At 42.3% G+C, this 16,005-nt stretch overlaps 1 protein-coding gene across 1 annotated transcript; it reads right to left on the bottom strand.

Moving 5' to 3' along the window:
- Nucleotides 1–7,256: 7,256 nt before the first annotated feature.
- abraa (actin binding Rho activating protein a) lies at nucleotides 7,257–14,177 on the bottom strand. The gene is made up of 2 exons (XM_068722316.1): nucleotides 13,239–14,177; nucleotides 7,257–9,539 (listed from the first exon to the last, which is right to left on the bottom strand). Exons 1-2 carry the CDS (start codon nucleotides 13,866–13,868, stop codon nucleotides 9,102–9,104), a joined length of 1,068 nt encoding a protein of 355 aa, XP_068578417.1. The 5' UTR covers nucleotides 13,869–14,177; the 3' UTR covers nucleotides 7,257–9,101.
- Nucleotides 14,178–16,005: the final 1,828 nt, after the last annotated feature.

Below are 16,005 nucleotides of genomic sequence, written 5' to 3'. Positions count from 1 at the left end.
CATAAAGTTATCAAAACGACGCAAAAAAAAGTTTTACAGTGTCACCATTTCAACCCATCACTTCAAGTAATTTACCTTTCATCCGCTGTATGGAAATGATGCTCTTTGCGTATGTTCTTAATGAATTTATGATATTTCAAACGGACTATTTGTCTATTCTCCCCACTCCCCAATGTGTGAGCTTAATTCAACAAACTGGACAAAACAACAGTCTGACCTGTTTCTTTAAGCAAGACTTATTTTCTAAACTTACAAAAATGTCTTTATTGATGTTCGAATGAACTATAACAAAAATGATAATAACAAAAGAACATTCGCAATCCAGCCATCTGCATCATCGGCAAGAATTGCACCAGAGTCGTGATGAGGTCCTCTGCCACTTTAGGTTGACGTTCTGCAAAACAAGACTTTTGCTATTAGTGCTGCTCAATGTTACAGCAGCGTAAAGGAACGTTGCCCAAGATACAGGAAGAACGTTCTAGTGACAGTTGTGTTACATACAGAATATTAAGCAGATCATGAGTTTAGCTAAGAACTTTTAGATGTGAGAATTTTCCCTCAGCCATCTCTGACGATGGATACCCTTTTTCTCGATCGACATGTAGAACCTTGAGTGACGTTAACATTTCAGCGGTCTTGTTTGATTCTGGCTATATTCACATGCGCTCAGTCAACACGTTCTCATCCTAACTCATCACAGACTGACGCTCGGTCACGACCCCTTGGTGTCACTTTTTCAACGCACCTGGTAGCCCAGTTCTTCAAACTACCACGGTCCACAACGGTCGTAGCAAAAACACTTGCTTAGGGTTTAGCAACAAACCGTGACGTCACAGTACATGTGCACGAACAGGGATATTAGCTATAGAGACCAAAACATTAAATCGTTCCAGGCTGGAAACACTTTTATTTCCGCTGTTTGGCGTTTTAAGATGGGAGTCTATGGGGACTCGCTTTTTGGTGCCTCAAGTAGCCCTTTGAGTTACTGCAGATTTTGGCCCTTATTTGTCTGTAACAGAAGATATGTTGAGGCAATCAAAAACAGAGGAGGTATATTGTAGATATGCAAACAAATGCTGAAGCGTCCTACTCATTTCCTTTCAGGCTACATTAAGTGGGAGGCTTTATGTAGGCGTTAGGAGAATTGGGTACTGTGTTCCAAGGTGACGTACCCATTTTCAAATTTTCAAAAATTCCAAAAAAAATTTGCAAACAGGTTTAGCGTTGTGCCTGTAGTTTACATACTTGATTGGGTAATTATTTTATCCAGCTGCCATTAAACCAGTGCACAATTGAGTAGTTGTTTTTCCAGAGCAATGCATCGCTTTTGCTATTCAAGGCCCAGTGGCTTGTAGAAGTTATTTCAATGACCTATCAATTGAGATTGAATTTATTAGAAAACGATCGTTTTTAGTTCTCGATGGTATCAAAACATAGTTTTCTCAACATTGGGCGACTTTTAGACATTATTATGACCTTTTAAAGGTTAATTTCAAAGTGATTTGCATCCTGTTGCAGCTTCATTGCGTTACTTGTAGTTTATCAAATTTCACCTTTCCTGTTCTTACTGCAATACAAACCACATTTTCGTGCGCATGCATATGTGGTCATCGGTGCACTCTGAGCTAGCCTAGATGCAAAATGGAACCTGATTGAAACCTAATATTGAAACCCTGATTATTTACAAAGAGTGTGACAGTAGAGGAGTTTGTTTTTGCAGAAGATCAACCTAAGAAGTGAATCAGGGTAGCATTCCCTTTGAAGTTCTTTACAAAAAGACTTCTGTTACCCGAGCTTGAATTGTCCATATCGTTTTCCTCTTAAGTACTTTGGTTTTACTGATTAAAAAAGACAGAGAGCACTACTTGTGTCTTTTTCTTTTCCGTATGTACAGTTCTAGATTCATATCATATCACGTTCTCTCTGGAGAGGAAGAGGTGGAGGACTGGTGAGGATGAAAGAGTAGATGCATCTCCTCCGGTCTGATCCCAAAAGCAATACATCTCCTCCGGTCTGCTTCCCAAACGTCTCCCCGAGAGGCCTCCCTCAACCCGAACCTCATAAAAAGAGTTCCTCCACATGCCATCTGGTAGATCCTGTCACTGAAACGCGTCACACTTTATTTTTAGGTCGGGTGACCCCCAGTGTGTTTCTCTAAACCATTTCCAATTAAATCACCTCTCAACTACGAGTTCAAATGAAGTCACACATTGCTGTTCATACATTGGTGTCAACAAATTTAAGCTCCAACTCCAAATCTTCTACACCCTCCAGTAATAGTTGTCGATACAAGGTAATTGTATCTCTCTACAGCATTCACAGCCTTAAATTCTCGTCTCTAAACCATCCGAAGGCCTCTAAAGTATGATTTACTAGAAGTTGATGTTTTGGTTTTGGGATACGAGATGAGCCAGTTTAACAGGCCTTCTTGTGCTGTCAGGAACATGCAAGGTGGGCAACTTCTGGAAGCAATGCTGATGGAAAATCCGTTTTCCTCCAGTGAAATCAATCTCTCCAGGGAAGGTTATCCAAGCATACTGTACATTCATTCCTCCGGTTCAACACATCCCTTCAGTCTTCTGCTGTCGGCTCCTCAGTAGCTTCATTGGAGGAACTGACAACCCACCGAATCGATCACCTCATCGTTTAAGGGTTCCAAACTTCCATTTACAAGTATATTGTATATATTTTTTTTAAGTTTTCAATACTCTTCATTCCGATTGGATATTAGCATAAGCTAATGTTAGCAGGGCATTAAAGCAGCAAATGCCCATCCGCGTTGCTCTCCATGCGTTGCTCGTGAATTGCTGCCTTGAGGACCTGAATGTGATCAGCAGAGTGCTGACGTGGCGTTACCTTTAGTTCTGTTCACCGCACACCGTCGTTTTAAAAACACAAGTATATTTGCAGATTCTTTGGCCAACTGTTATATTGTTGAGTAAATGCACAATTTGGTGTATTGTTATTCTATTCCAGCTGTCAATAAAATAGTTTATCTCCATCGTCGGATGCTCTGATTGTTTTTGTGTGTTTGTGTGGTGATGGAAGCCAGTCGGCTGAATAAAACCGAGGATACGTCGATGTTTCCGAACCAGAAACATCTTGCATATTAACATTTCTAGATACGTTATAGTTATAACGCTTCAGCTGTTTTGAAAACTACTCGTATTGGAACACATTTTTACAGAGACTGCAGCGTCTATGTGGCGAAATAACCGTCGTTTTATCTTGGGTATGAAATGCTAGTGGGTTCAAATTCTACTATCCAGGGTAGCAGCAGAAACTCATTTATCTTAGAACAGGAAAAAAACCCAAAACTGCTTTTTAGAAAGGCTGATGAAAGACGCCGTCTGTGAGAAAACCCAGTAAATTACAGACGCTAGCGGAACAGAAGATATCTAGGAAGCAGGGTTACATTCACACCGCTGTAATGACAACACAACATCACCACAAATAGGCTTTAGGCCACATTAGACAACCACAGACTCTCCAGATCAAGCGCACATATCGCCACTGACTGCTGTGACCAATGCCTCCCTGATATTGGGATCATCATGGAACCTGTTTGGACTCGAGTTAAATACAGGTAGAACCTTTCATAATGGCCTCAAAATAAGAGCTATGGCTATGACATTTACAGCGAGTGAAATATGTATCACGTTGTTCATGTTTTGCTTAGTTTACGTACTTATTTTAAGCCCAGCCATGATGTTTTTCCTCCAGATTTAACTCATTTGTTTTTCTCATAAATGAACAGGTAAACTTCTGAACCTCAATAACCTGCAAACCTCCTGTAGGAACAGATGAGAGGGGAAGGAGGTAAAACACACACACACACACACACACACACACACACACACACACAAGGGAGGAGAAGAAAAAACAGAATAATTAGAAAGATGGAGGAGGAGAATGAGATGGGGAGCAGCAGAGAGCAGAGATTCATTTTGTTTGACAGCAGCTAAAGACGACCAAGTGTGAAGCGTTATCCTGTCCGACTAGATGCAACACTCTCCGTTCTCTCCGTTCATCTCCACCTCTTCCTCTATGTCCCTTTTTCTCTCATAGTATCTGCTCTCGTTCAATCTCTCTCCCCACCTCTCTCTCTCTCTCTCTCTCTCTCTCTCTCTCTCTCTCTCTCTCTCTCTCTCTCTCTGGCAGATGTCCAAACTCCCTGGTGACCAAACTGATCAGCTTATATTAAGGTCTCTCTCTCTGTCTGTCTCTCTGTCTCTCTTTCAGTCTTTCAGTCTCTCTCTCTCTGTCTGTCTCTCTGTCTCTCTTTCAGTCTTTCAGTCTCTCTCTCTCTGTCTGTCTCTCTGTCTTTCTCTCTGTCTCTCTTTCAGTCTCTCTCTCTCTGTCTGTCTCTCTGTCTGTCTCTCTGTCTCTCTTTCAGTCTTTCAGTCTCTCTCTCTCTGTCTGTCTCTCTGTCTCTCTTTCAGTCTTTCAGTCTCTCTCTCTCTGTCTCTCTCTCTCTCTGTCTCTCTCTGTCTCTCTCTCTCTCTGTCTCTCTCCCTCTCTCTCTCTCTCTCTCTCTCTCTCTCTCTCTCTCTCTCTCTCTCTCTCTCGCACACACACAAAGCAATTGCGTGACAGCACGGCAGGTCACACTAGGCAGACACACACACACACACACACACACACACACACACACACACACACACACACACAGAGCCATGACTTGCATGCACATGCGCAGACTGTTGGACTGAGTAGAAACCACATCACACACACACCAGTGCCGGTGTGACTTGCATACACGACGAAGGAGAGACGAATTCACACGCTTTAAGAATCAGATGAACCAGCGGGAGACCCTCACATGGTGCACATTTGCAAAATTGAGACATAAATCATCTTTCTCCACAGGGGGGCGGGGGGGAATTACAATTCTAAACCACAGCGTGTTCCACCTCAGTGAAACACAGACACAGCAGCAGAGAGTTGTGCTTTGACGCTGTAGCGCCCCCTGCTGCATCACTGGTTCTGTAGAGTGACATTCTTTAGGTTGTGTCCACAGATAGAAAGAAAGAAAGAAAGAGAGAGAGAGAGAGAGAGAGAGAGAGAGAGAGAGAGAGAGAGAGAGAGAAAAAAAGAGGCTGAAGCTCCAGGTATCTCTTCTGCCATCGTCAACGCTCCTTTAATTACCCCGCTACCTCTCCTTATCCACTTTCTCCTCCTCCTTTTCTCCTCTGCCTCCCCTCCTTTTCCTGGTTCCTATTGTTACTGTAGGCATTAACTACATCTAAACTATATTATCAAAAATAAATATAAAACACATTTCATATATGTGTATAAAACAATAGAAATCAAAATCGTTTTTTGTACCAGACTGTAAACATGTTTATTTCTTCTGTATATTTCGGCATTTTAACATGGAGGTCTATGAAGAATGACTCGCGTTTGGAGCCGACCTCAAGTGGCCATTTGAGGAACTGCATCTTGTTTTTTTTTTGGCACCTCCGCATTGGCTTCATTTCTCAACACAGGAGATTGTCTGTAATCGGAAGGCTATTTGGGAACTTTGCGAAACGTTATTAGCATGATTTTAAAATAAAACAGGTTGTTAAACAGACACTATGTGACAACTGGTGTCAAATAGTGAAGCTGCTGCCCAGGTGGAAAACAGCCTCATAATTAAAATAGGAGGTATGCGTCTTAAAAAAAAGGGTAAGGGACGATTGAGTGATAAAAAAAGGTAAATGTCAATGAAATTGAAATGGAAACTTAAAGACATTAAAAAGCTATTACGTGAAAAGTACTGTAGTTATAACATAGTTACTTTATATTGCAGTGAATGTCATGAATAACTGACATCTGGACCATCCCAACTGTCCCAACTGTCCTCTACAAACCACTCACCACTCCTCTGTGAGAACTCCTTTTACCTCCGCCGAGGGACGCCCTGGCACCAGAGTGTCCCTCTGACGGTGGAAGTTGAAGAGGAAAAATGAAAAAGCTCTGCGATTTGCTAACGGTGTCTGGACTGACAGCACCAGAGTCCACCCGGGCTTAAGACTGTCTCACTGCAGCATCAGCAAGTGCTTAAGGGCTCTGGCATGAACTTCTGGAAACTTCCCCGAGGATTTTTCGGCAAGTCTGCAACCCTGTGGACGGCCCATAATGCATTGCAGCAGTGGCATCCTACAAACGAGGACACTGGGGAAGCTTCCAAGAAATATATATATATATTTCTTGGATGCTTCCCCAGTGTATATCTATATATATATATATATATATATATATATATATATATGTATATATATATATATATATATATATACATATCAAGCCCACCAGATACAAATACAAACTTAAAACCACAACTATATTTACAGCCCGTCTTACTTACTTTATGGGGTTCTTATTCATCTTTATTTAGCAAATGCTAACACAGCTAACCGGTTTGGTGCACTTCCAACTAATTCTGGTTTAAAATGTCTCGACATAGTTCTAGATTTTGTGGTTGTATATATATATATATATATATATATATATATATATATATATATATATTATGATTTTAGCATAACTTCTAAGTTTATTAAATCTGCCGGTTAAGGCAGCGATCTGTATAACCAATCGTTAACTAAACAAGATCAGTTGGTAACCATTGCGATGTATGATAATTACCAAATCTGCCCAATTTGTGAGTTATGTGTTCGTCCATATATGACGTCATGTTCACCCCTCTAGGTCAGCGTGTAATAAGTCTACGTGAACACATTTGTAGAGCGTTAAAGTGGCTCCTTGAATCCGATTGAAGACACTGGTACTTTCCAACTCTCTGTCCATCTCTTATTGATTCTGAATGCAGCACTCAAAGCCGTTCAGCATATTTGATGAAGTTGATGTTCTTGCATGATTCTTGCAATTTTTGAGATTGTGTCCCCATGGTTGAATGCACTTGTTGTAAGTCGCTTTGGATAAAAGGGTCAACTAAATAAATGTAAGGAAAGTGACCCGAGTGACCTTTGGGCAAGGCATTTGAACCCACCAGTGATGCACACAGAAACACATGAAATGAACCAACGCGCATTACGTGGCGGTGGTACGAAACGTGTGGAGGGTGTTTTGTTTTTCTTGCGTAGCCTAAAAAGACAACTGCATCTCATGCATCAACTATGTGTTGTACGATGCCAATAAATGTGTAAATATATGTGTTGAGCTTTCAGGTCGGGCTGCTTGTCCTGGCATCCGGGCCGTAGGAGAATTAAGTGTTTTAAAAAAAGGAAAACAGGAAATCAACATTTAAATCTCAGTCTTTAGTGACACTCTGACCCACAGCAAACATGAAACAAGTTCACAGTCTCAATACTAAGTAGGTGTTCTAATGACACGTGTATATTTACATTGATGTCAAACTGTGCTTGATGCACCACGCCGCACAGTCTTTGTAGCAAAATTGTACTTCTGTAAGAAGACTCAAGCTTTCACTTTGAAAGAAAGAAAATGTTCAAAATTTTAAACATTTCTAAGTTTCCTTTAACACAATTCCAACAGTAATTGTCCTAACTGTTAAGATAGGTAAAACACATTTCACGATACAATCATCTGCGTCAAAACTATCACACGTTACACATTAACTCAAGACTATTTCAGACAAAAAGCGTTGGCAAAAAGAGTTTTTAGGTCGGATCATCTTTGAACTCGAGCTTACTTTAGTTTGTTTCTCCGACGTACTCGAGCTTTAACGGTTAAGATTGTTATCACTAAACTCAAGCTTCTTGTTATTATTAAAGGATCTCTGGTTAGAAAATCAGGAGCAAAGACAACATGTCAACCATCATTTGGCTGGAGAACGGTTCATAGATCATGAGTGTGGTCGAGAAAAAGTCCTTTTTTTTTTACAACCACCTGGTTTTTAAATTTGTTAAACATTAAAAACGTTAAAATCCCGTACAAAATGCAAATATAAAGTTTAATAATAATGTGAAACAAATATATAACTGAGCTTTTATTTGTTGTACCATTTTCAACCCTCTGTTGTTTCTGCCATAATGTGAAGTTTATCGCAATTTTCATTCAATTTAAGCTTTGCTTGCACAGTTGGACAAAATAGGACAAAAACAAACTTCGCTGTCTAATTCTTATCTTGACTTTTTGTCCTGTTACCTGTCCTGTAATAAGTCTATTTGAAATGCCAAAAGGTCCCGCATATTCTGTGAAAAGGCTAACTTTATGCTACCCTTGTTTACTTATATTCAACAAAATTATCCTGAGAGGACAAAACAGAGACTTTGTCAAGTCTTACAGTAAATTATTCGATGAAATTCAAGTTTCTTCAGCCTCAGCCTGAGTAAAGCTGTCCACCATGATGCTTGAGGCTTCCAGCATGTAGTAGCATAGTTAGCAAGGTGAGCATAGCTAGCATGCTAAAGATAGCTTCCCTTCACCGGATGACATGTCAGGTATATGAGAAGAACTAATGAGTCTGGCATGAGAGACTGTGTGTGCTGTCGCCATCTTGGCTTTTTGCAAACTGCGAGCGGAAGTGACCATATTTGGAGTGCGGAGGTTACGCCATATAAGGCTCTGGAAACCGCAGAGACCTGTCAATCTCAAGGTAGCCCCGCCCCTAAAGCATACCCTACTAAATGAACATCATGCTGTATTGAAGAAGACATGAAACTAGAGATTGAGACCATAAACTCATGTTTACAATGTTTACTGAGGGAATAAATCAAGAGAGAAGTAGAGTCATTTTAGACTAGACTTCTATACAACCAGAGGAGTCGCCCCCTGCTGGACACTAGAGAGAAGTAGAGTCATTTTAGACTAGACTTCTACACAACCAGAGGAGTTGCCCACAAAAACGGACTAGGTTGTCTTATTTCACTGTTTATGGGTTGGTCGGCACCTAAATGAGGTTTTCATTTTCATTGCCATTTTGTCTTTGATTCCTTTTATTTTACCGATTACTAAAACTATCATTTCCTTCCGATGTGTATGTGTGTATTCTCGTTGAATTCATACATTCATACTTTATTATATTTCTGTCTCCACCTACGATGTAGCATTGTGGTTAGCATGCATAGCGTTATTACTCTAGACGAGCTGGTGGTAGCGTTTGCCCCGTTTGTGAAACATCTCGTCCGTCCTCAGTCCCTCAACGTAATGATGACATCATCGTCCTGTCCTTTCCACAGCATCTCCCCCTCAAAGTCCAGCATCTTGTGTTTGCGGCAGCGCAGCGCAATGCCCACCACCTTGTCCGAGATCTTCACGTAGCGGTCGAAGAGGCGGCCGAAGGAGATGATGGTCCTCCCCTCTTTGTCCTTAAAGCCCATGTCTCTGATCAACCACACCATCTCCTCCATCTCCCTGTGGACGTGCTTCTGGGCCCGGTCGCCCCTCTCCGCTGTCTTGGAGCCGTCCTTGGGTCGACCGTAGCCGTCGTCGCCCTTGCGGAGGCGCTGGGCCATGGCGTACTCGTGGTCGAACTCCTCGCTGAAGGGGTTGAGCTTCTGGCCCTCCATGTGCTGCTCGGACCACTGCTGCCAGCGTCTTTTGACGTCATTCCTGGTGACAATCTTAATCTGGAGATTAAAGATGGTGGGAAGGATAACGTCAGAGCATTTTCATACAAACCACTGAGCAAAGCGAAACCTCTTTTGTAAATTAGATTCTTCTAAATAATAATAAATGAAGGATTATGCAGAAATGCTTTGTTTAGCAATATTTTTATGAAAAATAACCGTGTTTTCAGGATCCAGCAGTTTTGGAGCTGAACCCTTACTAGGAACTAAAAGTCAGGGTAAATGACTTTGTGATATAATTATTCTGCCGAATGTACACTAATGTGCACAACTTTTATACAACTTTATTTGGACTACATCTCCCATAACGCCTGCTGTTTCCTGTCTTACAGACATTCTGCACCGACCTCACCCCTTTGCCTATATATTAGGGTTGATTGATGACCGTCAGTCTTAAATACTCTCCCCTCTGGTTGGTGTAATTGATCCCCATCTTGTCCTTTGCTGAGCACCTCATACATATACACTGATGGAAATACTGTACGTCTGTTCCTATACACCGGCGTTATATTTAACAATCTTAAAGCTCAAGTTAAAGTGACTTTTTATGATCTCAAAATTGGACAACTGCAACCTTTTGGATTTTCACTTTTTTTTGTGAAACATCATCAAATACTAACAAATTGTAAATTATAAAAAAAATTAAAAAGCATGGCCGGCTACATTGAAGTGTTGCTCTGGCACTCGTTAACATATTTATGTTGTTAAAAAGCACTGAGAACTTCCGGTTCTCCAGAGTGAAGCAAATGCGGAAAGTGTCTTAAAGCTGCATTCTCTCTAGTGTCCAGCAGGGGGCGACTCCTCTGGTTGTATAGAAGTCTAGTCTAAAATGACTCTACTTCTCTCTTGATTCATTCCCTCAGTAAACATTGCAAACATGAGTTTATGGTCTCAATCTCTAGTTTACAGTCTTCTTCAATACAGCATGATGTTCATTTAGTACATTATGCTCCATTTAGAGTCAAACAGACCATAAAGCAGGGGATGCTTTAGGGGCGGGGCTGCACGCTGATTGACAGGGCGCTGCCGCTACCAGAGATGTATACAACGTCACTCCTTTGCATTCATAACAGCAGTCAAACCAATGGGTGACGTCACAATGGCTACGTCCACTTCTAATATACAGTCCATGACACCGATTAACGGACTTTAAAATGACAGGATTAGTACGACGATGATGACTGGTTGACGCTTCACCCCTAAACAAAATATGGGACCAGCTCAACTTTTGTTTACACCACCGGCGTCGACCGACAGTTTGCAGCTTCCATTGAAAATGACTTCCTGTTGCTTTGACGCTCGTTGTGTGAACACAGCGTAACCCGTCCCATTTCATCTCTTCTTCTACCCCTTCATACCTCCGTCCCCCATTCCACCTCTCCCCCTCGACCCTCAGTATTCCCCTCAGCTCGCCTGGCCTTCAGATCAGTGTCACCGTATCTCTTTGGTATTTGCTCTATGAAAAGTGAAGACGGGTCACGAAGGGACTTGTTTTACGAAACACTCTGAAGCCTTAAAGCGAGAACGCTCCTGATCGCATGTTTTCTTCTTTCTCTATTTAGCTTCCATTATTCTACATAATGACGAGAGATACTTAAGTAAGCCTTGCTGCTAATACTATTTACTTAAGTTTAATTATGACTTGATTATTATTAAAATGTTTGAATAAATAATGTGTTACTTTTGTTAAATTCTGAATATAGGACTTGCTGAAGTATTTTACATGATATTTAAATTTTACTTTGTATTTAAAGCTAATACTTTCATATTATCACCAAAGGACTATATGGAGGGTAAGTCCCGCCCCTTCTGGTGGACCACCATGTGACCTTGTTGTGGCAAAAATATTAATTAATATTATTATTAGCGGCAAAAGTGGAAAAAATGTTTTAGATCCTGTTTCAATTCTGCCATGAATTACACATATGATACGTTTGTCAATTTAAAAGATAATTTTGCATGTCAAGAAAACCTTATTTTGCCATATAACTGTGAAAATACGTAATTAAAAAGACGACGCACCTAAAAAGTCACGTGAGTGCTGCCTCTCTCTGAAGATACGATTGCCTGTGTGTTTCGTAAACCAGGATGTTCTCTCACCAACAACAAAACATACTCGTTCTTCAGCTTCCTGGCGTCTGCAAAAAGAGTCTCTGGATAAAACAATAACGTCACATTTGTGCGTGAAACAGGGCTAAGTTAGCCAGCTAACATATCTAAGTTAGCTAGCTAACATATCTAAGTTAGCTATGTTAGCTAAGTTAGCTAGCTAACATATCTAAGTTAGCTATGTTAGCTAAGTTAGCTAGCTAACATATCTAAGTTAACTATGTTAGTTAAGTTAGCTAGCTAACATATCTAAGTTAGCTATGTTAGCGCAGCCAGCTAGCTAACATTAGCTGGCTGCTTGCTGTTGTACATTGTGCGAGAAAATTATTTGTCTCTTGCCGTTGACTACTGTACATATTTTATCCAAAATATGGGGTATACCGAAAGAGGAGGGACTTTGCGTCTCTATGTGTAATGTGAGTGGTGTTGCTTTTATGAACCTGTTTTGGTCGAGTCTCAGATATTTTTGTGTCAGTTGGTGGAGTTGGTGGAGACCAAACTAGAGCTGTTGACCAACATATCGTTAAGTACCAAGACATTTACGTTGCACGGACCTAACCGGCTCCTCCAAATATAGATCATGACAATAAAGTGAATAAAATGTCCTAACACTCTTCATACCGTTTGAAGGTTTCTCATCTTTCTCTCAATATCTGTCCCAGTGTCTGCCTCTCCTATCACTGCCTCTCTCGTCCATGGCCCTTCACCTCCTGTTCACCCTCCACCCAAAGGTCAGCTTTGAGGACACGCTGCAGAGCACGATTAGATTTATTTACATATATTCCATTGCGCGGCGGTCCAGCGGCCCCCCTGAACAACCGGCTCCTTTTCCTTTTATAGGAGATGTTCTTGTGTCAGAGTTTGTTTGGCGTACGTGAGGGGTGGTTGTATTTTATTCAGGTGACATCAAAAGGGGGGGGACCTCTGCTTTAGCTTGTTTATTCACGCCGTGTGAAGCTACTGCTCTAATGTAAGGTATTTGTCCTCCACTGCGTGTTTGATTCATGGAGGAACATTTATTTCAGTGTCAGAGAAAGCAGGCTGGAGAAGCTCATGAGTGTCACAGTGATGATGAGGCTTTGAAGTGAAGGTCTTTTTTTACTGTTGGGTTGACCGTATATTTGCGGTAAAATCAAAGCAATGAGATAAAAACCCAACTTCTCCATGAAGCTGAGAAGTTGGGTTCTAAATCATCACTGCAGGGGACACCTTCTGAAGGCACAGTTATTTGTTAATATAGATATATTAGCTGGTGTAGCTTAACATTTGCGTTAAATTCATAGACTGTATATAAGAAGTGGACGTGGTCATGGTGAGACCAGAAACTCATGTTCACAATGTTTACTGAGGTAATGAATCAACTGAGAAGTAGAGTCATTCTAGACTAGACTTCTATACAACCAGACTTCTTTTTGGACCCCTGCTGGTCAGTAGAGAGAATGCAAGTTTTAGGACACTTTCGCATCGGCTTCACTCGGCAGAACCGGAGGTGGCCGCCTGGTTAAATTCATATTACGGTGGTAACTTGATATCCCCATGTTTAAACTTTTTTTCCCCTCCATTTCCAATCTTCGCGGTGAAGCACTCTACCTTGGGCCTGTTGGTTTGTTTGGATGTCTGGATGCCACCCAGCTCAGTTTTTGACTCTTGGTTGTCGCTGAGCCCGGTCTCCTCTCCCAGGCCGCTGTCCTCTGTGTCCACACTGTTGCTCCTTGACCCCAGCTTCTTCTCCTGGAGCAAAAGCTTCCTGTCTTGGATGACTCCTCCTCCGGCGCTCTGCAGCGCCCTCATCTGGCGCCGCCGTGTCGGCGACTCGTTGCCCAGGAAAGGCTTGCTCTCCCCGGGACCCGACTCCATCTTGCCTCGGATGGCGTTGACCAAATCACTGCTGCTGCACTCGCTGCGTTTTGGCTGCACGGACTTGTTCACGGAAACGGTCCGGATCTTACTCCCGCCGGTGTCGGCAGCGTCTGGAACGATTACGCGCGAGGTGACGGTACGTTTGACCTCGTGGTTGCGTTCTTTCACGTCAATCTCCTCGACAGATGTCGGCATCCAGCCGCTCGGGATGGAGTCCTGCTTGTCAGAGTGGTCGGTGGCCCAGCCCTGCCAGCTCTTGGCCAAGTTGGCCACCATGGCGACGCATTTTATCTTCCGCACTGCCCGTTTGAACGCCTGAGGCTCCTGTGGTGAAACCGTGGTGGTCCCACTGCTGCTCATGGTGACAGGATACCGGAAGAAATTGGTGTCCTTAGCTGGGAAAAGTCCTGTCTCTAGTCCCAAAAATCTTTGAATCTCCCAAAAAGGCTCTGGTTGTGTTTTGGTAAAGGAATTCTGGTAGTTTGCGTTTGTATAGATCGCTTTTTTCAGAAACTCCTAACTCGCAAAGACTCCAAATAAACTTTCCAGGCGATTGTGGACAAAAATTGGTTCGCCTCAGTCTTTATATCCGTTGTGGATCTACGCAAAAAAACATCCGGAGCCTCGCTGTCAGTCAGTGTGTGAGCTCTCGGTGTGACGAGTGTGAGGTCTTTGGCTTTAATCCCCCGCTGAAGCCCCTCTGGCTCCGCACTGGCCTTTAAATAGGGAATAGTCGTAAAGGAAGTGATGTCGCACGGCGTCCACGTGAGACGGGAGTCCGGTGTCAACTTTCTTGTTGCTGGCACAGATTTGCGAGCGCACACACACACACACACACACACACACACACACACACACACACACACACACACACACAGTGACTGAGGAGTGGAATGTCTCCCGGTGGGATCCAGGGAACAGGTGCCCAGTGTTTTTAGCGACTCTGAGGTTTCCGTCCTCACACACAAATATGCTGAAACACAAACGGGCCTTCGCTCTGAGTCAGCCTGCTCGACACGGGGGTCCAGTGTGTGTGTGTGTGTGTGTGTGTGTGTGTGTGTTCATTGTGTATTAATAGGGGTGTTTTCATTCGATTGCACAGCTTTCCTCTATTGCACGCTTTGATCACTTTGCGGTTGTGTGAGTGTGAATTCCTGTGACACACAATCTGGAGTGAGTGTCTGTCTGCATGTCTGTGCACGTGTGAGTGGGTCTATTTCAGTCTCTGTGTGTATGTGTGAATATGTGAGTGCAAAACTCTGGATTATGACTCATAAACTGTCTGCAGGGTTCAACTGTTTTCGGTCTGATCTGCCAATGGCTTCAAACCTGCCAAAATATTATTTCAGTATAAAACTGCTTGAGATAAAAGGGCCATTCCATCGATTTGTTTCTGTCATTACGCGCATAAATATATCTGTGTAATACATTATGTTATCAAGCAAACGTGTCCAAAGTGGCAGTTTGAAGGTTCATCACTTGGAGCCTTCATAAAAACTATAATAATAATCATCTAAACACTACAGAAACATAGAAGGAACTCCATGTGTCTCTGGACACATGGAGTGGAACAATGGTCTCCTGGGTTAAAGTCCTGTGTTTGTTGTTGTGTTTGGTGCATATTCTACCATCTCTCATGCCTGAAGTAGACAGTTTAATAATTGGTTAATGTGGAAGCGTGGTGTTGCAGCAGCCACTCCGCATACGTTAAGCGTTCAGCGATGTCTGGACTTCAACTGTTGACTTATTCCTGTAGCCTATTAAATGACGCATATGCAACACTGTCTTCTACAAAATGCACTTTTTGTAAGAAAGGTATTTTCTCCAGGATCACGGTCGCAGTTGAAACAAGAGGTTAACGTTGTGAGTTGAAACAAAACTAAACCAACAAAGTTTGTTTGTGTTTAGTGGAAGAAAGATCATTGCTTTGTCTTAAAACGACTTCAATACTGAAACAAAGCGCACCCCCACCCTGACTACCTCCACACAAGCACTTCCACACATTTTGTAATACGTCAAAATTGAATTCACAGTTGAGTTTTGTTGTATGGGGACGACAGCGGGACGTTAAGCGACTCGCGGAATGTCCTCCAAAACGCCTTCTCACGACATTGTGTGTGAAATAACAAACAGACTCCATGTACGTGTTATCCGCCTCGGCGATGCTTCGTTCTGTCAAATGATCTCCAAATTGGTGCCAAACTCTACATAAATATTCAGCGTCAAGATGTGTACGTCTTGTGAACTAACTGCTTCTGAGTGTTCATCTGAAACGAGTTCAATTTAGCGACGAAACAAAGAAACTTCTCTGCCACCGACTGATGAAGCCGTTTCATTTTCAGCACACACTCCCCAGTGTTGCGCTCTCACACGGCTCGTTACACAAGGTGTAAATTGAGATGCGAGTTTCTCCCTCGAAAAAGCTCATTAGTGACGGTCACCGTGATCGACACAGAGGGGATTAAATATATATATATATTTATATACATATATATAT

The sequence above is a fragment of the Cebidichthys violaceus genome, unplaced genomic scaffold (assembly GCF_023349555.1).
Source record: "Cebidichthys violaceus isolate CVI_PGR_0920_01 unplaced genomic scaffold, fCebVio1.0.p SCAF_29, whole genome shotgun sequence".
NCBI lineage: Eukaryota > Metazoa > Chordata > Actinopteri > Perciformes > Stichaeidae > Cebidichthys > Cebidichthys violaceus.
Note: the sequence above shows the minus strand (reverse complement) of the source record. Positions and strands in the feature narration are given on the sequence as shown.